At 32.7% G+C, this 27,733-nt stretch overlaps 1 protein-coding gene across 1 annotated transcript in view; it reads left to right on the top strand.

Moving 5' to 3' along the window:
- The window catches only part of LOC139497680 (uncharacterized), a 34,457-nt gene continuing 6,724 nt past the window's right edge, over positions 1-27,733 (top strand). The window contains exons 1-16 of the mRNA XM_071285914.1: positions 1-6; positions 715-763; positions 1,253-1,447; positions 1,960-2,060; positions 2,960-3,053; positions 4,233-4,367; positions 5,077-5,250; positions 6,913-7,020; positions 7,320-7,388; positions 8,840-8,924; positions 10,147-11,620; positions 18,556-18,596; positions 19,111-19,118; positions 20,023-20,217; positions 21,592-21,698; positions 25,844-25,943. Coding sequence (XP_071142015.1) covers positions 1-6; positions 715-763; positions 1,253-1,447; positions 1,960-2,060; positions 2,960-3,053; positions 4,233-4,367; positions 5,077-5,250; positions 6,913-7,020; positions 7,320-7,388; positions 8,840-8,924; positions 10,147-11,620; positions 18,556-18,596; positions 19,111-19,118; positions 20,023-20,217; positions 21,592-21,698; positions 25,844-25,943 — 2,941 coding nt within the window. The remainder of the gene's footprint in view (positions 7-714; positions 764-1,252; positions 1,448-1,959; positions 2,061-2,959; positions 3,054-4,232; positions 4,368-5,076; positions 5,251-6,912; positions 7,021-7,319; positions 7,389-8,839; positions 8,925-10,146; positions 11,621-18,555; positions 18,597-19,110; positions 19,119-20,022; positions 20,218-21,591; positions 21,699-25,843; positions 25,944-27,733) is intronic.

A 27,733-nucleotide genomic window follows, 5' to 3' on the forward strand; every position in this document is an offset into this window, starting at 1 on the left:
ATGAAGGTAAGTGTATTGTTATTTTTTTTTTGTAATTTACACTGATAAACTCTATTTTCATTTTAAATCTTATAATTCTCAAATAATTCTGAACACTTCGTGATTCTAATTCCCTATTTATATTTAAGTTGTCAGTCCGTAATGTATACTTTTGTTTTCCTTTTTTTTTTCTTGAAATGAAATATATTGTTTTTCAAGAGGCAAATTACTGTACTGTTTAAAGTTGTTGTTGTCGTTAGAAACAAGCGTGTTAAAGAGAGACAAAGATACCATAAGGATATTCAAACTTACAACTCAAAAACAATCTGACAAATTCAAGGAATGGTGAAAAACGTTAGGACCTCGGGATTTCATGTTTTTAAGCCCGGAATTTCGGCATCAGGACCCCTCCGACCCACCTCGACAAACAACAGTTCACAAAACACAACATAGTAAACTAATTTAAAATATTGAGCAACACGACACCCATCAAAAACTAAGGGTGATATCAGGTGCTCCGAAAGGGTAAGCAAGTTCTGCTCAACACATGGGGAGCCCAGGAAGCTGAAAATAAAAATTCTTGTAACCGTTTAATACTTTTTGGGTCCTTACCATCAATCGAAATTAAAATGTACAACAGAGTCATGTTTTTTATAATTTTGAATTCATGTGAAAATCATGTTTGAAAAAAAAAGGATTGTGAATATAATAATAAAGTTGCTGTAATGTTTTCAGATAGACTCCAAGAATGACAACCAAAAATGGGATTATTTAAACTTACAGTGTATATCGTGATATATTTTCTTCTGCATATATACCCAGGTAAGTGTCTGACGAAATGTGGATGATATATGCATTACATGTACCTATACAGATTTTGTTACAAAAAGTCATGTAAAACCATTCCTTTTTAAAACACACATTAAAATAATTGACAATATACATGAATTTAAATGTCTAAAAAAGAATTTATTATTTATTTTTTGGGCTATGGATATACAATGTATCTGTTATATTAATGATTGTAAAGTTAAATGCGTTGTTAAGAATTTTTTTTTCTTTCTGAAATGCCTTCAAATAATGTCTCATTTATATTTGTAGAAGTGAGTTAAATAAGAAATTATTATTTATTTTCGAACTGTGAATATATTTGTAAAATGCATGAAACGTTAATTATTTAAAAAAGATTTTTTTTCTATATTTTTTGATAAATGGTAATACATTTGGGATATAAATATATGTTGTGTTACTTACCAAAATCATTCACCTTCAGTATGTTTAGTAGCCGAAACATCTATATCTTACTACGATACAAAACTAACATGGATAGAGGCGAGGAATTTCTGTTTTAATCAAAGTGGCATTCTTGAAAGTAACCAAACAGAAATCACGGCCCTTTTAGGCAATAAAACAGAAGATGTGTGGACTGGAACTTATACAAGCTGGTCCGAATGGGCCGCAATTTGGGGTAAGTATTTCTTATGTAATTTCATATATTGAACATACTTGTACTTGTTTACAGGGTTGCGTTCAATATCGTAGCGGCTACATAGGGATACGTAGATGTATGACTATTGAACGTGTAGCTAGCCTAGCTGCTACGTAGATATTGATAGAAGCTACATGTAGGCTAGCTACACGTTCAATAGTCATAAATCTAGCTACGTAGCCGCTACAATATTGAACGCAACACCGTATCATTATGTTAGCCCACGATAGATTTAGATATATATATATATATATCGAAAGTAATCTCTTTTCGTCTGGTTCATGATGATGTGCATATACTTACTCTTAGTATCCATTTAAGAAAGAATGAGTTACACAAAAAGCTTATATTTTTTAAAGTACATAATTTGATACTAGAGGCGGCATTACCCCGCCCACGCCTTCTCTTTTTCTCTTCAACACCGGATCTGCATCTGAATAACTCAGTTATCAGAATCCATCTTTTATTTTTTTATTTTTTATTACTTTTAGACTGTAATGTGCACCCAGCAACCGTGTCAGCAGTGTTTGAAGACGACGACTACTCTAAATGTCAAAGATTTTGTCTGGCAACGGAATATTTTGGTTATAACGTATGTTTTTTTATACAGATCCAACAATATGGTGGAATGGCAATCATAATTAGAAATACGTGTTTTATACAATACATTTGATCTTTCGCGTAAAAAATCAAAATAAACCAAAACAAAGAAGAAAAGAAAAGAAAATGTAGGATAGTGATTTCCGTGTGTAGACATGTGTTTCTGGGATCGTTCGATTATTTTCGTACATTAAGGGAGTTCGCTTCTCAGTTTCAAAATAATTAAATATTCAAAACACTAGTTTATATTGATAGGGGATGAATAAAGGATTCCAAAGAGCAAAACAGATATATAAGCCATAGAATTTTAGCGGGAAAATATTCTCTCTAGACTTTTCATAGTTTTATCATTGACAAGTTGAAGTTATCAAAAATGTTGACAAATAATTAAAAGTGTATAAGACTTTTACAGATGGCTTATCATTATACATGTAAAAGATTTATGAGAAAACTTTGGGGTCAATGGGCATTTTTTTTAATGCATTCAAATGGATAAAACTAGAGGATTTTGGAAATCTGACAAAAAACCCAAAACATGAGAAGCGAACTACATGTACCTTAATTTTCAATATAAAAATGATATGATGATGTATGATTGCCAAAGAAACAACTCTCAATCAGAGACTAAATGACATAGACGTTAATAAGTATAGGTCACCGTACGACCTTCAATAATGAACAAAAGCCATACTGCATAGAAAACGAATTTCACAGGATGAACCAGTAAATTTTAATGTGTTCATTAATACTGACCTTGATTAACATTAAGTAAGTTTTCCATGTAAAGGTATATGCACTTTGCAACTCAAGCATTTACTCAAAATTTCTTATTCATATTGTAAACATTGAATAGCTACAATGTACATGTAAAATTGATTTATTCCTTTACAGGGATCTTTCTGTTACTGTATGGACAAGCCACGTGTCTCAACACTGTTTACTTTCTGCAAGAGTTTCCCTAAAGAATTTATCAAAGTCTACAAACGTACGTTACTTGAGTATAAATTAATAATTTTGGTTACACGGTCGTATTTCATATAGATGAGACCGTGGATTTACCCGTTTGAATGGTTTTACACCAGTAATTTTAGTGCCCTTTATAACTTTCTGTTCGGTGTGTGCCAATGCTCCGTACTTTGGTCTTTCTCTGAATTTAATATTGTTGTTGACTGCATAAATAAAGAAATAGATTTCGAAAAAGAGTAGGCTAATTCCGCTACAAGGCAGCACTCGCAGCCGCAAAATGGAAAGTGATTAATATAAGTTGCAAAACTTGTTTCCCAATCCACTGTAAATAAATATGTTTAAACTAAAAAAAGAAATAAAGACAAATGACACCATGCTTGATACGGCAGTTGACATATGGCAATGAAACTAAACATATGTCTAAAATAGCTAGTAAACACTTTGTAAAAATCACAAAGGAAAATATACATTTAGTGTTGCACTAAACATTAAACAAAAGCTGATACACAGTACCATACAGTATAAAAGCGAATATGGGTAAGAGTAGAAATATAATTGGCAGTAAACTTTTTTTCCAAAGTCGAAATGTTGACACATTAAATTTAAAAAAATCGACTTAAACTCGAAATTTTGAAGTTTCAAATTTCCATAGTTTTACTTTTAAAAGTCTTAAAATTTCGACTTTTGAAAAAAAAAAGAAGGAAATTTTGACATTTTTAAAATATAGATCTACAGCTGCTTGCCAATTTTTATATTTTGATGAATGCTGTAGCATTAGTTAGCAACTGAACCCGATTTTATTATTCAATTTTAATTATATGAAATATGACCAATCAAAATTGAGAATGGAAATGGGGAATGTGTCAAAGAGACAACAACCCGACCATGGAAAAGACAACAGCAGAAGGTCACCAACAGGTCTTCAATGTAGCGAGAAATTCTTGCACCCGGAGGCGTCCTTCAGCTTGCCCCTCAACACATATATACTAGTTCGGTGATATTGAACGCCATACTAAACTCCAAATTATACACTAGAAACTAAAATTAAAAATAATACAAGACTAACAAAGGGCATAGGCTCCTGGCTTGGGACAGGCGCAAAAATGCGGTGGGGTTAAACGTGTTTATGAGATCTCATCCCTCCCCCTATACCTCTAGCCAATGTAGAAAAGTAAATTGTTTTGTGTCTTCTATTTAGATAATATAACTGGAGTTAAGGCACCACTACTATATACACCGGTAGAAGAACTAAGATGTATGTCTGCGCAGTGTCAGGATGGTGATATACTTCTCAGATCAGAAAACTGTCGTTATCTATATGAAGGAATCTGTGGTAAGAATATACTATTAGATAATTTTCTAAATAAATGAATAATCTTTATTTCAAAAGTATAATCTGAACTAACTGTCACATAGATCGAATGCTGTATTTCTTTGATGTTGATGTTCTTTTCTGAAACTATCTGAATTGAACATAGCATTGACTTTTCGTTATTCTATTAATTCTATTCTATTAAATGCTGAAATATAAAGCTGAATTCCGAACCTCATGGGTATACATCGTTCAAAGCATGCATGAGATATTTGCCATTGGACGTAAAGCTACCAACAACCAAGCAATGAGCATAGGTAAACAGGTTCGTAAAACAATTATGCAGAGGTGTAATAACAAACTGAATTATTTGAAAACGCTGTGTGGTTACAATTTAAAAACACTATTATTGTCTTTTCAGTATTCAATTGATAAGTTGAACCAAATGAACTTTTAAATGTACCTGTATCCAGACATGCAGCAAACTCCAAAATGGCTTTTTGAAGCGCGTGCATGGTAATTGACAAACGAACTAGGATTTTTCTCAAAACGACCAGTTTAATTCTAAATTATTTATTTTCCCATACATTATGTTGATATCACTATATTCGACAAACATACCTACATGACAAAAAAAGTATACATGTACAATTAAAACTAAATAAACAAAATAAATTAAAGAAAAGACTACAGCTGAATAAACCGCTGCTACTAGTACATTGTTTTGTAGATTTTGGAATTAGCGCCGGAACTTATACAATGCAGACAGACGCTGCTAACCTGTGCAACAATTCTGGATCCTTTCTAAAGTGGTTTGACAAGTCCTTCTGTAGCACTGGCAAAAAGAACCAGCTATGGACCAGTGCGACACGTGGCACTTATACTCGAGGTCTATCAGAAAGTGGTTAGTCCGAACTGTTTAATTTTACTCGCTTTTTTTCTTCCTTCATGGTATCTTGCAACGCTACGAAGAATGATGTAGTGATTTTCTTTTTCCCTCAATCTGTTACTCTGTTGATACTGTTTTGTTGAAAGCTTCCTTACTTGCAAGATTGCAATTCAACATGTGTAATTGACTATAGATTTCATTTTATATATTATAAAAAAAGATGTGGTATGGCTTACAATTCTTAAAATGTGTGCATGGGTTATTGAACTTTCACCATTTAACGAGCTTCGGAGACAGCAATGAATAAAGTCTTTTATCCTGCAATTGGATGTCCTACTATACAGATACAGCCCAACAGATATCGCTATGCTGTATCTGTATACTATACAGATATCGCTTTAAAGCTCCGCCCACTGCCGGACTGAGTATTGTTTGAACCTGTGTGACCTCAGAATGTGTATTCCAGTTGCATTCCAATGACGATGACAATTGTCGATTTCAAAACTTGAATGTGATTGTGTTACAAAATCAACCATGTCAATTTCAGCATGTATGTTTTGTAATGTTCAAGTCTGAAGCGTAGGACAACCCGTACACTTCTGTTTCAAATTTGACAATGTTTTGTTATATCTTTTTACTGTTGAAATTAGTTATTATGTTAAAATAGATAATTATTCACCTTGAGCGATGTATTATTGTTGACCATTTGAGATTCTTTTTTTGCGAAACCGTCGTCAGCGTAATGTGTGATTTTGATATTACTACGCGGGCCCCAAGGGATTACAAATCGAAAATAAATACTAAATATGTTAGTTTTTGTGTCTTTCAAAATACAAACAATATACAGAATTAATTGCAGGATAAAGACAATAACTGTTTAGTGTCTTTAAATATCAGTTGTATTTGTACTCGGCTCGAAACAGGTGTAGTAGCTCGCTAAAAGCTCGCATACACCTTGTTTCCTAGCCTCGTACAAATACAGCTGATATTTAAAGACACTAAACAGTTATTGTCTATATCCTTACACTTTGAAGATACATCAGCTGTTTTTAACACTATGTAGATACGTGTACATATGATGTGATCTTACAAATTTAATAATTGTCACCTACTTTGAAGTTGGTGCGGATTTGATTTTCTTTGAAGTTTTTAACAGCTTGTTGTACAGCATTTTGCATGGGATTTTACATGTTTTATCATTTAGATCGTATCTTGACTGGGTCGATACCTCTGCTGGTAGACTATAAGTCCCCATGGTATCATCAGCTCAGTAGTACCTTCGGTACTGACATGATTGAACAACCTCTTTTAAAATTGTCCGTTAAACTTTATAAATTTATAAATTATTAAGAAACTTAAGGTTTCAACTCCCTCAGGCGAATATGGCTCTTTATTTTAGGTATTTTTGACTTATAACTCTTCAGCGGTTTCGGTACTTATACATCTTCGGATTTCAAATGTTTGGCTTTGAGTGTTCCTGATGAAGGTAAATCAAGAAACGCGCTTCGGACGCAAGAAATTGTTAAACGTGTAGTTTCCATTTTTTTTTTTACCTCTAAATGCACAGTGGTCAGGTGATTTTATTAAAATTACATTGTTGGGTTGCTGTATGATAAACATTTGAACACACGTATTTATATATTATAACTACCGTAATATGCCTAAATACATTTTCAGAAAAAGGATTATCCTTTAATCCACTGATGTGCCAGTATATGGATATGAATAATTCATTAGTTCGTTCTGGTAAATGTATAGATACTCGTACATTTATATGTCGATTCGGTGAGTACATGCAGTTTTATAAAGCTTGTAAAATTTTAGTCTAAAATACCAGATCTGATCTAATTATCTGAAGTGTCAAAGTTTTCGTTAACTTTGCTTGACATTTTTATTACGGTAAAGAACTAAAAATTAGAAAAAAGGCCATTTCACAAACAATTAATTAGCTATCGTTATCTCAAGAATGGTGACTTAAAATAAATACAATTAAATCTATTCAGCAATATGAGAATGAAAGTTCAATGCTATTTAAAAACTATATATATGTAACTTAAGCTAAAGTGAAGGATATATTTTTTCAGAGAAAATAGAAGTAACTACAGTACCTATAGTAAATAAAACACAAACTAGCAGAGATACGGATACTACAGGTAATCATATAACTGTAGGACGTTTGCTACTCTGTTTCTCAAGAACAAGCGTTTATTTTTTTTTAAAGACGTTTGTATATTGATAGTAAACAAATAAAGGAACTAAACAAACTGCCAAAAAAAAATTTGCTTGTTTTCAAGATATAGAAGACATAAAAAAAATTGGCGGAAAATAATTTTCGCTAGACTTTTCATATATTTTACATTGTCACTGTTTTTCCTAAAACAAATATGTAAAGATAACAAAGATTTTATAGCATTTTCAAATTTGGCTTTTTTGAACTCTATGTAATAAAACTAGGTAAAGAAAAGTAGGGGCTAGCGGGGTAATTTTTTAATGGCACTACATGGATAAAACCAGAAGATTCCGAATATCTGACAAATATTCAAAAAAAAATTGGAGCAAACGTGTATCCATAAACCCCAAAAACATATATAAAGAACAAAAGTAACGAGTAATCTCCACGGAGCCAAATATAAAATAAGAAGATGTGGTACAGATCTGCATGATTGCCAAGACAAGTTGAACTCTCCACCAGAGGCAGATGACGTAGAAGGTTGGCAACAAAAGGTCACCACACGGCCTTTCAAAAGTGGAATTGATTGATTGATGAAAACTGAAGCAAACAAATATATCAAAATTAAAATACATTGAAAAAAATACTAATACACATCAATGTAGGATATACATTGTTTGTACATGTTCGTCGAGAGACAGCAGCCAAACAACAATAAACCGAAAGAAAACGTCTACAGATCAATTAGTAAAGTGTTTTTAACCAATATAACACTTTAAATCACACAGAGTACAGACAAATGTCAAACTAATTTACACAACAGACTTCAAAGATATGTCATAAACAAAAAAATGTTCAAAACATGCAACATTCTTCCTTGTGTTTTTGTCCATTTGTTGTGACTTGATATATATGTGACAAACATGTACAATGTACTATCTATTAATTTAAGTTCAAAGTTTTATATATAGATTCCACAACTGCAACAAGTGTATTACGATATTTCTCCACTCGAGACAGTTAAATTTTAAGATCTAAAGCGCGAGGCTTGCCGAGCTCTTTAAAAAAGTTGAGAGTGGAGAAATGTCGTAATACACGAGTTTGAGTGGTGGAATCTGTTTCTCTTATGATTTTTATCCTTCCTTTTCAAAAATTTGAGGAAAGTTTTGTACTTCTGATGTGACGTCATCATCATGGTCGCCTTTTTTCATGACGTCACAATAAGAAAATTTGGAAGAAAACCAGGAAATTTAACGTCACAATCAAATTTCAACTAATCATTTGCCGAGAACAGATTTTTCACACAGTTTATAAAATGATTGGTTGTTAGTTGCTTAACGTCCAGTGGCAAATATTTTAAAATGGATGGTCAGGTTAAGTTTACAAAGTGTATGATTAACTTTATAATATTATTGTTATGTTGTATTTATACAGGTACCATAATGTTGATGTTTATTCTTATTGGGAGTCTTTCGTTGGTAGTACTTGTTATTCTGGCTATATTTTTGTACAAGTTCAGGTAAAGTTTTAAGCATTTTACATTTTATGATGTGGTTTAACGAGTAGAGAACATACCAATGTTATTAAATAAGTCAAGGAAGAAAATATTACCGTAGCAAAAAGTAGAAAAACAAACAAAAGGTATACATAATACTAAGCAAATCATAAGATTGCCGACAATATATAGAATCATGTCATTGAATAAAGGTCTTTCCAATGATTAAAGGGGTAAAACGTTTCTGGATAATTTTTCTGGCATCTGGTGTGTCAAACTACAATACTTTAAGGTGGTACCTAACACTACAGGGAGATAACTCTGTAAAATCAGCTAAATGTTTTAATTACGTTGTGTTGTTAAAGGGATATTAAGCTTCTCAATGATAAAAATGAGTGTTTGTCAAACTGCTATATAACCAGTGTAATTTTTCTGATAAAACGGTTGGTTCAAAATTTTTTAAATTTTTATTTTTTTGTCAAAGGGTCAAAGTAAATACTTTGTCAAAATTTTAAGAAAGTTAAACGAGCCAAATTAATTTTAGTTAAAGTGTTGGGTACCACCTTAAGACTGTTATTTGCTATACCACTAGCAATGAATATATGATATATACTTCTTTGTACTTTTTCTAACAAGAAAGCATATATCTGATTTGAATACGGACCCTGATTCAACTCTGCGCTTACCAAAATCTGAGAACGCATCATTTAAATTTCGCTTTACCAGACCGTTTCGAGATTCTCCGTTTTTGTCGTAATAAATACATTTGCATCATCACATATTCGGCGGCAGATATTAAGTAAATAGAAAAAAAAGTGCAGGTCCTTGTAATGAAAGTGTGTACCGGCGATCTGTATTTTAGTCAGAATGAGAAAAAAACAAACATCAATCTTGAATCAAATGACAGTGTGGTTGACTTTACGTGGTTGAACTTTTTTTTGACGAGAATGCCAAATCGTATCACTTCTGCGGATTCATAATATTCTATTCTTGAGATACCCATGTTCATAGATTTCATTGGTACAGTACATCCAAAATTGTAAATTTCATCGTTGTACAAATTTCTTTAGGCTTGTCTGTATGCTGACACGATTTCAATTTTCATCATATAAAAAGGTTACTTTCAGTATGCACGTTTCGTTGTTCAACTTCTTGTATATAGTTTCGATGTTGATTTGCCACATGCACTCATTTGTAGTAAATTTTGGTTGGAAGATTGCAAATTTGATGAACATTTCTATTACAGCAAGTCCAACAAGAAAAGCAAAGTTGGTGTAGACTTCAACGAAGACTCAAATGAGAACAACAGCGTAAACGGAACAAAACATCCATCACACCATGACGACACGGAGAATTTTAAAGAAATTTCAACAGAAAATTCATTAAAAGAAAATATGCCAAATTTGGCAATTGGAGGCGAAGGCGAAACAAAAGAATCTAGAGACGACTATGATGATATTGAGAGTAAAGTGTGTTTCAGCAATAGTGTAACTCAGAAAGACAAGAAAAAGAATAAAAGTTCTAACCTAAACAAAATTAAAAACAGTCAAACACAGAGACATTTTGACAACTATGATGATATGGAAGATAAAATAGGGAGTTCAAAACCGGGCTCAGAAAAGAGCAGTAACAAATGCAAAGAAATTAAACACAAGAGTAATCCTAAAAAAAGTATCGGATCTGAAAGCTATACAGATATTGAGGAAAACATTTTAAACAGAAAGATTGAAAACGAAACTGTGGCTGCTATGGATACGGCAAAAGTGAGTGAAAGTCAAGAGTTCCGAATGGATGTTGACTATGACGAAATAGAAGATAATAATGATGTTTCCGTGCCATCAAAATCTAAAACTGTATGTGCCAAAGATCTTAGTCCAAAAGGATACTTAACCATGAATGCGGGGAACGTATCAAAAGGTGCATTGCAGAGTGGGATATTTACTGTTAATGATATTATAGAAGGTTCAGATAAACATGGTTTCTGTGTGAATGATCCACACAAGTTTACAAAAGATGAAAGGTCAGAGTTCTCAATGCCAATGGTTGACGACGAGTATGCTGAAATCGAAGATACAGTTGAATCAGTGTATTCAAGTGCAAGCCTTATTGGTGACGTTTCAAATGACAACAAAATGATAGAAAGTTGTAAACTAGTAAAAACATTGATGAACTCGAATTCTCAACATACATTTGGTGATGACGAGTATGCTGAACTTGAACCCGAAGGGGATTCAGTATATTCCAGTGCAAGCCATTTCGATGACGAAGCTGGTGTATTTAGGTCTAATTTAACAAAAAGTGAAAACACAGCAAGCACGTCGGTGAACTCGAATATTCAAAGCACATACGACGTTGTAAGTCATCCGGTGTATGCCGTTTCTTCCAAGAGTTCGTCTAATGTAAAATCAATGCCTGATCTTGTAACCGAACCTGTAATTTCAACAAACACTTTACCAAAAGTGTTTTCAAGGGATTTCGGACTTATTTCTCAACCTGGATATTTTGCAGTATCAAATGAACAACAGCAAAAACAATTGGACAGCGATGTACATGAAACCTTTTATGATGAACTGCATACGAACAGACTGGAAGAAAACAATGACCAATCAATTTACGATCAATCAATGCATTTGGACACTCATGGCGATGAGACAGTATATGATATGTTACACGGGAACACTCTTAAAGAGTCGGAAAACTCTTCAGCAGACTATGATCACGTATGAACGAACTGTTCTGTTCTTTTAATGTATGATCCTCCGTTATATATCGGAGCTCTCCCACTTAGGATACATGAGTCTACTGCTAAACACATATCTACAAGGGACTTGTTATGATTGTTATTACGATAAAAAAAAATGATTATAAAGCATTGTATTTACATCTCACTGGTAATTTCTTCCCAATTTATTTTATATTTATACCATTGCCACAGAAAATGGAAGAAAGTTATTACTAACAAATATTTTAGTCTTCAACAAATTTTGATTGAAAGATAAGAAAGACTAAAAAATTTTGAAATGTCTGGAAAGGTCTTTGCATCGGAACTAAATTCATTTATTAAAAAACCAGTTGTTGGCATGACACGGGTTATGTTCTTCTCGTATATGTTATGAATGTATGATACTAAACACCTAACGGGAAGGATTGTGCCTGATGTTCATATGATGAAATCATAATCTTTCAGTCAGTTTAATTGAAGTCTGGAGCTGGCATGTCAGTTAACTGCTAGTAGTCTGTTGTTATTTATGTATTATTGTCATTTTGTTTATTTTCTTTGATTACATCTTCTGACATCAGACTCGGACTTCTCTTGAACTGAATTTTAATGTGCGTATTGTTATGCGTTTACTTTTCTACATTGGCTAGAGGTATAGGGGGAGGGTTGAGATCTCACAAACATGTTTAACCCCGCCGCATTTTTGCGCCTGTCCCAAGTCAGGAGCCTCTGGTCTTTGTTAGTCTTGTATTATTTTAATTTTAGTTTCTTGTGTACAATTTGGAAATTAGTATGGCGTTCATTATCACTGAACTAGTATATATTTGTTTAGGGGCCAGCTGAAGGACGCCTCCGGGTGCGGGAATTTCTCACATTGAAGACCTGTTGGTGACCTTCTGCTGTTTTTTTTTTCTTTGGTCGGGTTGTTGTCTCTTTGGCACATTCCCCATTTTCATTCTCAATTTTATTTAACTTGTATTTTGGTATAAAGCACACAAAAATATATATCATTGAAAGATTAGTGATGCATTGTGTATACAAAAATAAAAAGATGTGGTATGATTGCCAGTGAAAAAGCTGTCCACCAGTCTGAGAGACGACAAAATGAAGAAGCGGCAAATACTTAACTAGAGGCGAAAAATGTTCTTTACTTAAAGTTTATAACTTATAGGTTTATTGGTGAAGGACATTTTTCATTTTCATTTTTTAGCAACACGTGTCCTGCTTTGAATAGAACTGGACTAAATACCCACTGAATCTAAATATTTTGTCCGTGCAAACACAATTCAAACTATATCTGTTTTGTTTATTAAGCACATATATTTTGTAAAATGAACTGTCTAGTAAAGTAATTAGATATTTAAAATTCGCTTCAAAACCAAATTATTTTCATACGACACTAACTTATATGGATGCTTAAAATTACTGTTCCTTTAGAACTTCCACAATCGACTTGGAACTCTCCTGGATATTCTAATTATCTGAATGGTTTTTCAAGTGCTTCACGACAATTTTTTTTTTCAAACTTAGTACAATCAGCAAGAAAAACCCAGGCTTCAACACTGCTGTGACTCCAACTCCTCTACAAGCAATGAACATCACATATTGATACCAGATCGTTAAAAAGATCTGTTAGATTACTAAAAGAGATACATTAAGTCCTGGAAGTTCTTTTTGTGCAATAGTTTAAAAAAAAAAAAAAACAATTTCCTCATTCTTTTTATACATGTAAAAACTGAAAGACAGATGTAGACATTAGTCTTATCTTATGCGACGGTCACATTATCACGATATCTCAGTAGCATGCCATTGGGTTCGAATCCCGGCGAGGGAAGAACACAAAATTTGCGAAAGTAAATTTACAGATCTAACATTGTAGGGTTGATGTTTAGAAGTGAGAGGTTAAGTTAGCTACAAAAACAAGTTTAAACCACAATTTGCTTCATACTGAAACGCCTATACATAATCAGGAATATGACAGCTGGTTGCCATTCGTTTGATGTTTTTGAGCTTTAAATTTGATTTTTTTCATTTTTTTACGGACTTTCCGTTTTGAGTTTTGATTTGAGCTCGGTATTTGTGTTAATTTAGTTTGTGTTGCATAAAAAAGAATAACCATAAAACATTGGAATATCTTTTGGATTAAGTAATTTCTCTCCTTCATACATACATGTAGCTTTGATTCCTTGTCCACGTTTTTTTCTGCTGGTCCTTACAATCATGTTTTGTTTCATCGGCTCTTCAACAATTGTTTTGAATCTTAGATTATCAAATGCATTCGACTAGGTTGTTGCTAAAGAGACATTAAAAAGGCGAAATATACCAAAGAGATGATCATTCAAATTCTTAAGTTTTAAACGAAATGACAATGCAATGGATAAAAAAATGAAACAAGACCAAAATACAAATAATTATTACACAGTATAAAAAAAAACACTAAATAAAAAGACTTAAATTCTCCCTCGCCCTGCTCGTCCGAATTTAAAGCATTTAATTTCTAATTCAATAGGCTATAAACAAGACAAACACAGATATAGGATTAGTTGCTCGCAGTAACATCTTATTTTCTCTTGCGATACAATATTTTATTTTACTGAATTGTACATATTTCTTCAATCGAAACATTATATAAACACATGACATATAACATTGTTCTTCTTTCGCATCGTTTCTTTTCCCCCGGCTAATGCCTCCAACGCCTGTACGTACAATAAACATAGCAGCAACTGCACATATACCTATGTGACCAACTTCAATCCGACGTAACTGCGAGCACCTTCGATACTAATACATTACATCCCAAACTTTATATAGTACCTTTAAACCCCACCCATAAAAACCGCCAAAACTTTCCTCGTGCCTCCTGCACCTAACGTCAAACTTATAAATAGTACATACTGTTACAAAACCAGTATCCGAACTAGTTATACTAGTTCCCATCTGTAAATATTAACTACAAATAGCAAACGGGAAAAACCCTATTTCAAACGAAATAAAATACATTGAGCAACACAAATCCCATAAAAAACGGGGCGTGTACTGATTTCATCGGAAGAGCTATTATTGAAATGCAAATCTGAAAAATAAATGTTATGGTTAATTTTACAGATTATATAAATTATATAAATCAAAATAAATAAGGAACAAATACTGATTCAAACTATAAATCTCTTTGAAACTGACAATTTACATACTTATTATATCTATGCCAAAAAGAGACGACATATACCATTTGACGCCAAATATTAGTCAAAGAAGGTTTGGTTGTGATTTTTCCTTGTTAGCAAATCAGACCATACAAATAAAGCACCTAGAGGTTCGAGTCCGTTCTTTACAATTCAAAACAAAACACTTCATTTGTTCCTTTTTGGTTTTATATTAGCTAAGTCGGTATAACAAGTTAGCTAAGTCGTAATAAGGACTTAAAATAAAACTCCAACCTCACACTGACCGGCTTCTGTAGTAAACTACTGCTTCAGAACACGACAACTAATTAACTGCCATATGTTCACACAGACCGCTAGAATTATCTTATAAGATTATACGATATGGAAGTGTAAAAAATTATAAAGTGTGTGCACATACAGTAATATATGGCAAGCCGTTCTCGTCAAAACTATGTTTAAACCATTTTTCTAAAAATTTACACACACTGAGAATTGAAAATTATGCACTGAGAATTGAAAATTACACACTGAGAATTAAAAATTACACACTGAGATTTCATAAAGACGCACTGAGATTACAAAAATGAAAAATGCACACTGAGAATTGAATATTACACACTGAGAATTTAAAATTACACACTGAGATTTCAAAAAGACACACTGAGAATAAATAAACTGAAAACACCCACTGAGAATTTAAAATTACACACTGAGAATTTAAAATTACACACTGAGATTTGTGCGCACTTTTTATGCGCACATATCTAATTAGCATACTTAATCTGAATCTATTACAAGCTTAAAACAACAAGGGGACAGAACTCGTTAGTCCTTCGATTTGGTTCCAAATTATTAATAAAAAAACTTTAGAAATACAAGAACAAGGAAAATACCCACTTACTCTTATTACAAAATATAACTAAATGGTGAAAAACTTTATTAAAATTATAAGAAAACATTGTAACAATCTGCAAAAGAATGCAGTGGAATTTTTAAACAAGTGTCTATTATAGCATATAAACGTAACAAAAGTATAAAAGATTAACTAGCAAAATCAAGAAAACTGTTGGAAGACTTTTTAAAAGGGACCCATGTTTAATTACTGGTAGTAGTAATTATCTGAATTATAGGCAACAAACTTATTTTTGTCGAAAAAAAGGGTTTAAACATAGTTTTGACGAGAACGGCTTGCCATAGTAATACTAAGTTTATGATAAATGTAAATAAATTATACAGGGTTCAAGAATCAGAAAGAAAAAAAACATTTTTTTTTCACCAGTCACATGTTTTACATGACTTTAATCTGAAAATTGATTACCACCACGAATTGGTTGACAGACACGTGGGAAACCGTGCATTGTTGGACATGATCATATTGATCTAAAATTTGACAAATACAAATTTATTATAAACGAAGTGTATAGATATACAAAAAAAAATAAAGTACAAGTTAGTCCATCAGTGTTCACGCAAACCTTGTGTTTATTTTAGTCATATTTATTCAAAAATAAGGAGATAGCTGTTTTGAGACCTCTGCGAAAACACACTAGATTTTGCGTTACTAAGCAAACATGTGACGCAAACTGTTGCAAGATAACACAAACATTCTATTTAAGAAATCGTGTGTTGAAATCTTAGAATATAAGATGCTTTGAAAAATATTATATTTTGATTTTGTTTTGATGTTACACATACTATAAATATGTACAAATGTAATTTTATGGCAATAAAGGCGTGAATTGAATTGAAATGATAAAAAAAATCAAGGGGTTTGAAAATTTAGTTTAGTAAGGTAAATGAAGCTATTTAAGACACCTGATTTAAAATTTGAATGTAGAGCACATAATTATAATATAATTATTATAATCTCGTTATTGTACATTCTGCTCAATTTGTCCTGAACATGCATGAAATAATTGCCACTGAGCGTTACACGAACTACAATTAATCGCCTCGTTTAGCGATAATGTAAAAACGAAGATGTGGTATGATTGCCAATGAGACAACTATCTACAAAAGACCAAAATGACACAGACATTGACAACTATAGGTCATCGTACGGCCTTCAACAATGAGCAAAGCCCATACTGCATAGTCAGGTATAATAGGCCCCGATAAGACAATGTAAAACAATTCAAACGAGAAAACTAACGGCCTTATTTATGTAAAAAAATGAACGAAAAACAAATATGTAACACATAAACAAACGACAACCACTGAATATACAGGCTCCGGACTGGCACATACATAAATAATGTGGCGGGGTTAAACATGTTAGCGGGATCCCAACCCTCCCCCTAACCTGGGACAGTGGTATAACAGTACACCATACGAACGAACTATAAAAATCAGTTGAAAAAGGCTTAACTCATCAGATTGACAAAAATATAAGTGAACGTGGCCGGGTACTTATACATCCCGACACAAAAAGACACAATGAACAGATCTGAGAGTACTCGCAGTTATCTGACAGCTAGTTCAAAGCCACTAACAACTAATAAAAAAATCATGCATCTAAGACTAAACTATCAATCCGTACACATCCAACATCCAATGGATTTAGTGTAAAGACATCATAAACAGCCAGAGAAAAACATGACCTTGTGCAATGCCAAGTTACAGGTATCGACAGATTATAGATCCATGAATATGTATATATATAACATACTAGTAAAATTTAGTTAGCTTTTAATCTACTGATAACATAATCAATATTTATTCTAATAAAAACAATATTCAATGATCGTATTACAGTGTTGAATAGGTAACCTTTTAGAATAAGTTTTTTTAAAGGAGCGACAAGTTTACATGGATCATTTCTAAATTTCCGGGCACGGTTAACAACATTTCCGTAAAAATGAGGATGTGCTATTCCGTTTGAAATAAGTTTTCTACAGGTACATCCAAACTTCAAAACCAAATCTTTATATCTATGGAAAAATTTAGTAAAGGTTTTCAGTAATTTATGGTAACGATATCCCTGGTTTAATAATTTACCAGTAATACATAGGTTGTGTTCGTTAAAATCAAAAACGTCACAACAGACACGGGCATAGCGAACAAGTTGTGAAATATAAACACCGTAAGATGGTGCCAAAGGAACATCACCATCTAAAAATGGAAAATTAACAATAGGGAACGAAAAATCGTCTCTTTTGTCGTAGTGTGGAGTTTCCCATTTAAAACCGAAATATCTAAATCCAGGAAAGGACAGTTATTACCGAATAAATTTGATTGATTTAAAGTGAGTTCCTTAGGGTAAATTTCAGCAGTATATTGAGAAAATTCTTGATTATTTAACGAAAAGATATCATCAAGATAACGGTAAGTGTTGTTGAATTTATCAATTAAATGCAATTTCGACGGGTCTTTACTGAGTTTAGTCATAAACTGTGATTCGTAACAGTACAAAAACAAGTCTGCTATTAAAGGGGCACAATTAGTGCCCATGAGGATACCTACAACCTGTCGATAAACTTTGTTATGCAGCTATATATGTATGTATATACATGTCATACATGTATGGTAAGGCAACTTAACCGTCCGAGTTATCTCCCCTTACTTACTGTCGTGCAGTATCCTGGTATCTTTAATCTTATACATGAACAATTTACAACACACTACAAATATATACACTGACAGGATCTTAGGATTATAAACAATCTATTTACAAATAAAATATACTCTTGTTCTTAAATAAACTATATGTACAAGAGTATATCCGCATCAAAAACAATATTTGTAAGTATTATGTATACTTTTGTTTTAGATGTATATAATGACTGCTGTAAAATTACGATTTGAATACATGTAAGTATTTTGAACCTTACTTTTTTCTGTATATTCAACATGATGTTGGATAAACTCTATAGTGAGATAGTAAAAACGTTCACTGTATAAGCGAAACTTCAGCGCTAGTTGGGTGCTTTAACAACTACATGTAGTCTATAGTATTACTTGTTACAGCTTGTAAGTGGAGACATTTGCCCATAAAACAAGCATGTAAAAAAAATGCATGAAGCACGCCTCCGGGTACGGGATTTTCTCGCTGTATTGAAGACCCGTCGGTGGCCTTCGGCTGTTTCCCGATCTTCGGTTGCGTTGTTGTCTCTTTGAACCATTCCCCATTTCCATTCTCAATTTTAAGATTCTTTTTGGACTTTTAATTATGTCTAAATGCGTTATAGTAGCATATGTAAGTGAAGTTCGTTTTTAATAGATATTTGTTTATATTGAATTTTTCAGATTTATTTAAAGGGAGATAACTCGGACATAGAATCATGGTTCCTATGACAATATTGTTTATTTTCATGTTATTGAACAGTCATCAAGGTAAGACACCTAATAATTTTCTATTTTAGCTGTTTTTACAATTTCTGTAAAATAAGGTGTATAATGTCTGCCGATAAAAACTGACAACCACGAAATAGCACAGTGGCATACAACACAAACCAATCAATTAATCAGTCAATTGTTTAATTCGATGAAGTATTAAACAACCCTTCTATTAACTTAAAAAAGATAGTAACATCAATTTGTAACTTTATATAACTCACACTCAAAATACTAGAAGAGCAATTATCTATGATACATGTATGTCTTTACATGTTTATATGTCATTCGGCAATCCTCGGTAGAATCCGCTACTCTCCTTCTATGAAGGTACGGAATCGGCCGAGTTGAAACGAATGGTTTATATGTCTATTAAACTTGAGTATACAAAATCATTGGGATGGTATAAATATCTCATATATGGATCAAATTGTGTTCCATAGACAAAGAGAAGCAATACAAGTATGACGTATAACAATGCTTTTTTGTATTATTCATATAGGGAGGGGGCAATGAAAGAGAAGAAGAATATAAGTGCTCGAGTTTGAATGAAGCAAACTAGCTGGTAGACTTTTCTAAGAAAAACGTTTATTGGGTTTCTCTGACTAGTCGTTTACGTGATTCTATAAATGTTCTAAATGTGCTGAGGTAGTCGGTCAATATCTTTAGTACGACTTTCTGAAAAAGCAAAAAAAAATCTAGTAATTTTTTATTGTAAAAAAATAAAGAAAATCATAAACAATATACAAGTACAAGGTTTGTTTTCTTCTACGGGAAGACTTACACAAATATTGATTGACTACGTCAGCACATTATGATTATTTTTCAATCATCTTGTATTGAACTAGAGAAACACTATAATAATCACTTTCTTTAATTTTCGTTTACTTTATTTTCTTTGCAGTTGCGTTAGAGACCGTTATAGAAAGAACTTATTACAATACGGAATTATCATGGACAGATGCCAAAGATTTCTGCTTTAATCAGAGCAGTATTCTGGAAGTTAACCATACAGATACCATGATAAGGTCTGAAAATGAGACAGCACAAATATGGACAGGATCTTATACCACGTGGTCTGACTGGGCTGTGATCTGGGGTACGTTTGTCGTTCATCAAAGAGGGTCTGGTCGGGGGTACTTTATTTCTGTATTCGTTTATTTTTTTAAATAATTTTCTCTAGTATTCTTTATTACTTTTGCCCATTATTCCTTATTCTTCATATTTTTAATCAACTAGTCTGTAGATTGAGTACCATATAAAACCCACTCGGACCCCTTATAGTATTGATGTGCAATCGAAGTCGCCAAACTGATACATGTTATTTCTTAAAAACTCCAACGCAAACATCAACTTAAATAATTTAAACTAATTACAAAACAAAAACACACATTGCTATAAATTGGATATTGTATAGACACTATAATTTCAGGAAAACAATTTAAATGCAGACCATTTTTAAAAACTGATAGTTCTGTTTTTCAAATTTTTTTTTCTTCTTTCGCAAATGGAAATATATCCTTGTATGGAATATTATATACAAAATACAGCCTTCAAATGTCAAAGCATGTTTACCTGAAACTTTGCACTGACAAGAAGCTCTGTATTTTTTACATCTGGATTAGTAATGAACTTTTCTATTAGATTCCGTCATTGCAAAAACAATCTAAATAAAACCAGAGCTACGCACAAGCTTATAAACATGAGTGAGTGAGCTGATTTGATTGAATGGTGCATAAAATTACATTTTTTCATGTTTTTTATGACAGTATACTGCACTTAAGGGTAATGCGTCAAATAGACTTAGAATGTGAGACATGAAAATCGATTTACATCTGAAGGTCAACAGGACCGACAACTATACATAGCTAGTTAAAACAACCATTTATAGTCAAACCGTCAAAGAATCATATCTGTGACAGCTACGAAAGATAAACAGGATCGATGTTGAAACTGATCTTGAATTAATGGTTAATTACATTGGATAATTCAAGTTCATTACCACGTTGTTGATTTTGCTATACATTGATTTAAACCCGATATTGTTTTTCGTTTATTTTATCTACAAGAAGTCAAGTTCTATATTTACGTTACAGATTAATCCAAAACGCGATAAAAAAAAAATGGATACTAGACTGATAATCTAGTTGGTGTGGGTGTACCGGGAAAATACACGACAGGCACGGAGACACCTTTTACTGTATTTACACAGCACAAGCCAAAAACTCCGCAGAAATTAAATGAAAAGATGTCTACTAAGAAGCTAATTGTAGACGGAATCAACCCAAACCAAATTTACAAGAAACTCATGTAATGTTAAGAAGTATGGCTTAATGTTATCAGATCCCCTAAGATAACACATTAATCTTGTTATTGTTAAATTGAGTAACGAGTTGAACAATTGTTTGCTTGAAACACTATTTTGGAAACATCGAAGTAACCTTTTATGAGTTTGTTGTTTTTGTAATTATAGGCTGTTATGCGTCTCCCCGTACCGTATCTGCTACGTTTGAGGACACAAACGACGGGAGATATGACTGTCAACAGTACTGTAAATCGTCACAATATTTTGCTTTTGAGGTTTGTTGAATATAATATATAAGATACATGTATTCTTATACAATCTTTATGCAACAAATGTTTTCATTGGCTAAAATTAACCGTCAAATCCACAAGTGACAGATCTTATGCCGTGATTTTCAATTGCTAAGCATGACCAGTAAAACTGTATGTGCAACCGTCAAACAGTCAATTGACGGCGGCAACCCTTTAACTACATGTACATGTATTAAGTCTTTCCAATTTTCTGTGGAAAGACTTATTGTATTTTTTCTGATTGTTATTAATTTTTTTTTCCCGCCACATTTTGAAATTTTTGTTTCGCAATATGTCGCTTAGGTATTTCTTATATTGTATCGTACAGTTTATGCGCTTTTAAAGGAGTAGGTTCAGTAAGACCCCTTTTTGGCCCCAAAATTAAGCAGTTTTGCAAAACTGTGAAAATGTAATCTTTTAGCTATTTTTTGGAAAGTAGAATGCTTCTGCTACATAAATATGTGCTGTTTTTGACAATACAATGTACATATATCGTGTACTAGCATCATAAAGTCATGCTTAATTACTGAAATCTTCACAATTATAGCATGTTAGTTAAATTTTAGACGGTTCCCGTCTTAAATGAAAGTGGCTGCATTCGTGTTCATTCATAATATTGAAATGTAAGTTGTATTTAATGATAATACATAACATATATAAAGGTTGAGGATGAACAGGGATGCGGCCACTTTCATTTTTGACGAAAACCATCTGAAAAGTGACGTTTTTTGGCATATTTGATAGATTTTTCATATTTAAGCTTCAATCGGAGCGTTTTTAATGACTGAATCAGTTAAAATCTTTTACATAAACTAATCGAATCAACTGAAATAGACACTTAAGTGTTTAAAAGGTGTCCTAAATATCTCGTTAGATGAAAATGAAATTTGGGGCCAAAATCGGCCCTTACTCCTTTCACCCTGCTAGGACGAATAATTTTCTTTGTAAGAGTTATCTCCCTATTCACTGTTTATCAAATATGTGCATCTCCTTTGTAACAAAAAAAGATAGTGACAAAATTCTTTTTACAAATTGTTGGTTACATCCTCAGGAATTTTTTTTGGCTAATTTGGATCGAAGCGATTCGATGAAATTTAAAGGAGTTATCTACCTTTACACAATAAATTTGTCGGTATGTTTTTTTTTTAACTCATAAACAGTTAACCGTATAACCCTGGAATGTTTTTATTTGAGTCCCTTAGGTCCTAACTTAGAAAATGAGGTCAAGGTCAAGTTCTCAATTGTGACTTCTGCTTGTTTTTGCATTTTCTCTGACACTTTGAAAGATACATATAAAAAACAAGTGCAAAATGTCTGCTTTATTGTTATGAAGATATGCTACATTAAGTCTGATACAATTAAATGGCATCTTGTAGGAGTTGGTGCCCCTGAAATGTCTTGATATGAGGTTCTTTAATTAAAACTTCAACTAAGTTCATTGAAAAGGCATTTTACCTTGTACAAAAGGTTAGGTGACAAATGACCTTGAAAAATTACCGGAAGTGACCTTGGGAAAACCGGAAGTAGACTTTTTTGCATTTTTTTCAAATAGAATTACTCCAAATCCATATATTTTGTCATATAGATACATAAACTGATTACTGAAGACTAAAAATGACTTCCAACAAACCGGAAGTGGCCAATTAACTCCTATTCTACATACAAAAGTATATAGAAACTATATATTTTGGAATCAGTGTGAAAGAAGCTATCATATAAGACCGGAAGTGACATTCATTTCACCGGAAGAAGAATATTATCTCCCTTACATCACTCAAAAATATAATTAAACCAGTATGAAGAACTATGTTCTTATCAAAATTTCTTTGATGTGGAAAGACTTTCAATTGTTCTCTGAACAATTGGTTTTTAATTGTAGTTTAATATGAGGCAGGCATTACCTGTAAATGGGGACGAAGTCTCTATGAATTATTTTTTTGTAACTTAAATATTTGTTAAAAAAAAAAGAAACGGAAATACCGTAACGTTTCCGATTTTGGTTCTGTTGTTAGGAATTTTAGTTGTGACGTTATTTAAATTATGACGTCATATGCAATGTAAACAAAGAAACGCTATCATCAGGTAACGTTTTTCATAACAAGGAATTATTAAAAATGAAATTGGTATTGCGCGTTCCTTCCTATTTTATACTAGACTGATAAATACATATTTTACTCAAAGTTTCATACAAACGAGACCGGAAAAAGGAAGTACATTGTACATTTCTGCGCAGGTCCGGGATTTCAAAACACGACAAAAAAAATTTGAACGATTTTGAGTTCATTAGTACAGTTACAGTATTCACTTTCAGTTTTTTTTCTTCTAAATAAGTGACTTTACTACCTTATTTTCACATTTAGTCAACTTGAAAAACAAATATGTTAAATAATTATGCAAACTAGTAAAATGCTTTACAGGAATTACCACCCACACAATTCCTACACAATTTTATGAAATTTATTTCGATATGCCATGAGGTTGTACGGCTAAACTTTTGTATTGGTTGTGCATTTGCATTGATGGTAGTATCTGTTTACTCGATGTAGACAGTGCGTTCTTAAAAGATAATGTTATCATAATTATTCGGTTAAAGATTAATCCTCCAATTATCATGTATTACATGCTCCACACACAAATAATCCCGAGGTTGATAGAGAACTAGCATTACTATATGTAGCGTGACCGCGAATTAATTTCCAGACGCCAGTCAAAAGTTCTATACAAAGTCATATGTATATGTTATAGTAATTGACCAAGCAAGTCGGTATATACGATTTAATCTGGTTACAATGTACCAAATAAAATTACATGGGCGCAGCCATTTTATAAAGGGAACATGACATAGAGATAAAAATAGATGGCTCTCTGTGATTGGTTGTTATATCTTTTATATATTTTTCTTCTGGAAAGCATTATGAATGAAGTTTCATGCAAGCACAAATTTGTCCTTAAATGTATAGTATGAAGGGCCGGAAATATTTTTTTTGTGTTGCTCAAAATTAGGGAATTTTTTCTGCGAAATCGTCAGGTATCGTGAAAACCCCCAAAATTCACCAAGAAAAGCCATGGGACCAATTATATTTGAGTGTGGTAAAATCGCAAATAGATATCGAGCTTCAATTAGACAACAGCAGTTTTTCCATAATTAGTTTATTAGAAGCGCCTTTTAAGGAGATAATTGCTAAAAATAGCATTGCCGGCAATGGGGCCCCAATTTAGTACTTTATATCCATCTAGACGGCTCAGGTGACCCTTATTAACCCGAACGACGTAGAAGTTCGGGTTAAAGGGTCATCCAGTGAGAGCGTGCAGATTAAATTGTATATACCAATTTGATTGTCCAATAACTGTTTTAACACATGACGCAGTCAATTTACGTGAACGTTTTAGAAATGTTGACGATATTCCGCAATCCACGGATCCTAGGAAAGTTTCTTGTAGGGTAAAGAAAGGGGGAAATACGACTTTGGTAAGTTTTAAATTTATAACTTTTTTAATATTTAGACTAATTCTAAAATCGCGATTTAATGGTAGATTTTTTTTTTTATCGTTTCTGTTAAATTTATACCCAATTTTTATTTAAGTAGTGACGATTAAGACTTTGACAAATTGTGTACTTTCAAATTTTCACACCTTTGCTGTGCATTATCCAGATTATAGCACAGTAAGAACAAAGATAATTTACTCATGTCATGTGTTAAAGATTTGTTTCTTTTGTATTATAGATAACGGGAACAGTCTGTAGTTCGTACGTAATCCATGATACATACCGGTATATATATAGCTGTCCTATATATTTGGACAGAAACACAATTTTAATTGTCATGGCGCAATACAAAGTTACTAGAATGTTTGCTAAAACATATTTCTAGTTAATAATATTTACTTTTGTTACAGCTTATTTCCTAATGCATGTAGAGTAAGACTTTAGTAAGCTTGCTTGCTTTATTTGTATATCGTACAATTGTATCTGCGATGACGTCAAACTTTATTCTGGTGCTTGATCAAATGTTTATACCAACAAAGAAAGCAAGCCAACCAAAGACTTTACTTTACAAGCATTAGGAAATTAGCTCGAATGATAAAATTTATTCTATTTTTACTGATATATTTTCGTTCTGTATTTACAGGGTGGTGCGTGCTACTGTCTAAATGAAACCGGTTCTTCCGTCTCATATTCCTTTTGTAAAACACCGAGGCAAACAACAAGTTATGTGATTGTCTATAAGCGTTAGTATTTTTTTTTATTATGGACAATACCATTCAAGTTACATGTACCCTGTAGGTTGGGGTTAGGGTAAATTCTGATTAAATTTACTGGGAGATGATGATATGTACTTGTATTTTTTATTGATACTAGAACACACCCGTGATATCGCGGGTCCGTGACTAAATTAAAGTATAGAATAAAATTGAGAATGGAAATGGGGAATGTGTCAAAGAGACAACAACCCGCCCAAATAAAAAACAACAGCAGAGGGTCACCAACAGGTCTTCAATGTAGCGAGAAATTCCCGCACCCGGAGGCGTCCTTCAGCTGGCTCCTAAACAAATATATACTAGTCCAGTGATAATGAACGCCATACTAATTTCCAAATTGTACACAAGAAACTAAAATTAAAATAATACAAGACTAACAAAGGCCAGAGGCTCCTGACTTGGGACAGGCGCAAAAATGCGGCGGGGTTAAACATGTTTGTGAGATCTCAACCCTCCCCCTACACCTCTAACCAATGTAGTACTTAAAGTAAACGCATAACAATACGCACATTAAAATTCAGTTCAAGAGAAATCCGAGTCTGATGTCAAAAGATGTAACCAAAGAAAATAAACAAAATGACAATAATACATAAATAACAACAAATAACGACTACTAGCAGTTAACTGACATGCCAGCTCCAGACTTCAACTAAACTGACTGAAAGATTATGATTTCATCATATGAACATCAGGCACAATCCTTCCCGTTAGGGGTTTAGTATCATACCATCATAACATATATGAGAAGAACATAACCCGTGTCATGCCAACAACTGTTTTTAGAATAAATGTGCTATGCATATTATCTGATAAAGTCATGCCGATTATAAGATGCACAGTTTTCTCTGCTTTAAAATGCTTTCTGTTTGAACCCGTCGACCTTGAACTTATCAATTATTGGTAATATTAATTATTTGGAAAACAAAAGTGCCTGGAATGGAGTATTTTTTAATCAACAGCATTGTCCTATATTAGTTATTTGATCTTTGATTCGCTGTTTTACGTCATGCCGGCTAACAAATTGAAAACTGAATACTACAATATGGAACAATGTGTCAAGAAAAAGTTGAGCTTTTGCTCTAGCTTCAGTATGACTTTTTTTACATGATTTCTCATCACGGCCGAAATGATCGTTAAGTCTTGTACTTGCATGTGCCATATCTGTTAGTGGTTTGCATGATAATGTTCCAATGGCAAGCTATCAACCCCAAACAGAGCACATTATATGCAGTAAGCTCCTTCTTGTGAAGGTGAGTACACTAGCCCATCATAGCGATTTAGCCATGCAATTCAGCTGAAACAGTCTGTTCTTTCCTGCATACTTTTTTATAGGAAAGTTATAGTTTATTCCAGGTTGGACATGATTTCTTATCAAATTAAATTTCTCTTCGTTTGTTAATTTACGTGTTGTTTGTTTTACAAAACCAATGTCGTTTGTACTTATATGTAAGTCGGGGTTGTTTCTTTAATCTGATCACTTTTATTCGTATCAATGCTAGGTCCATTACAAGTCGTTGGTATTTCAGAGGGGGCTGATTTGTGGCGTTTCCTGAAGGAAAGAGGGTATAAGTTACTAAAAAATTGGAATGAACGAAACTTTTAGACAAACAAATGATGGAACGGGGGTATTCATTCAATATAGAATATTTATGTGACTTTAAAACTTTTAAATTATTTTTTAATTTTGGCATCACAGTAAAAAAATATTATTGGTCGAGAAAAGTTATTATACAAACTTTAAAAATTTAGATAAACGTAAT

This window comes from Mytilus edulis, chromosome 12 (assembly GCF_963676685.1).
Source record: "Mytilus edulis chromosome 12, xbMytEdul2.2, whole genome shotgun sequence".
NCBI lineage: Eukaryota > Metazoa > Mollusca > Bivalvia > Mytilida > Mytilidae > Mytilus > Mytilus edulis.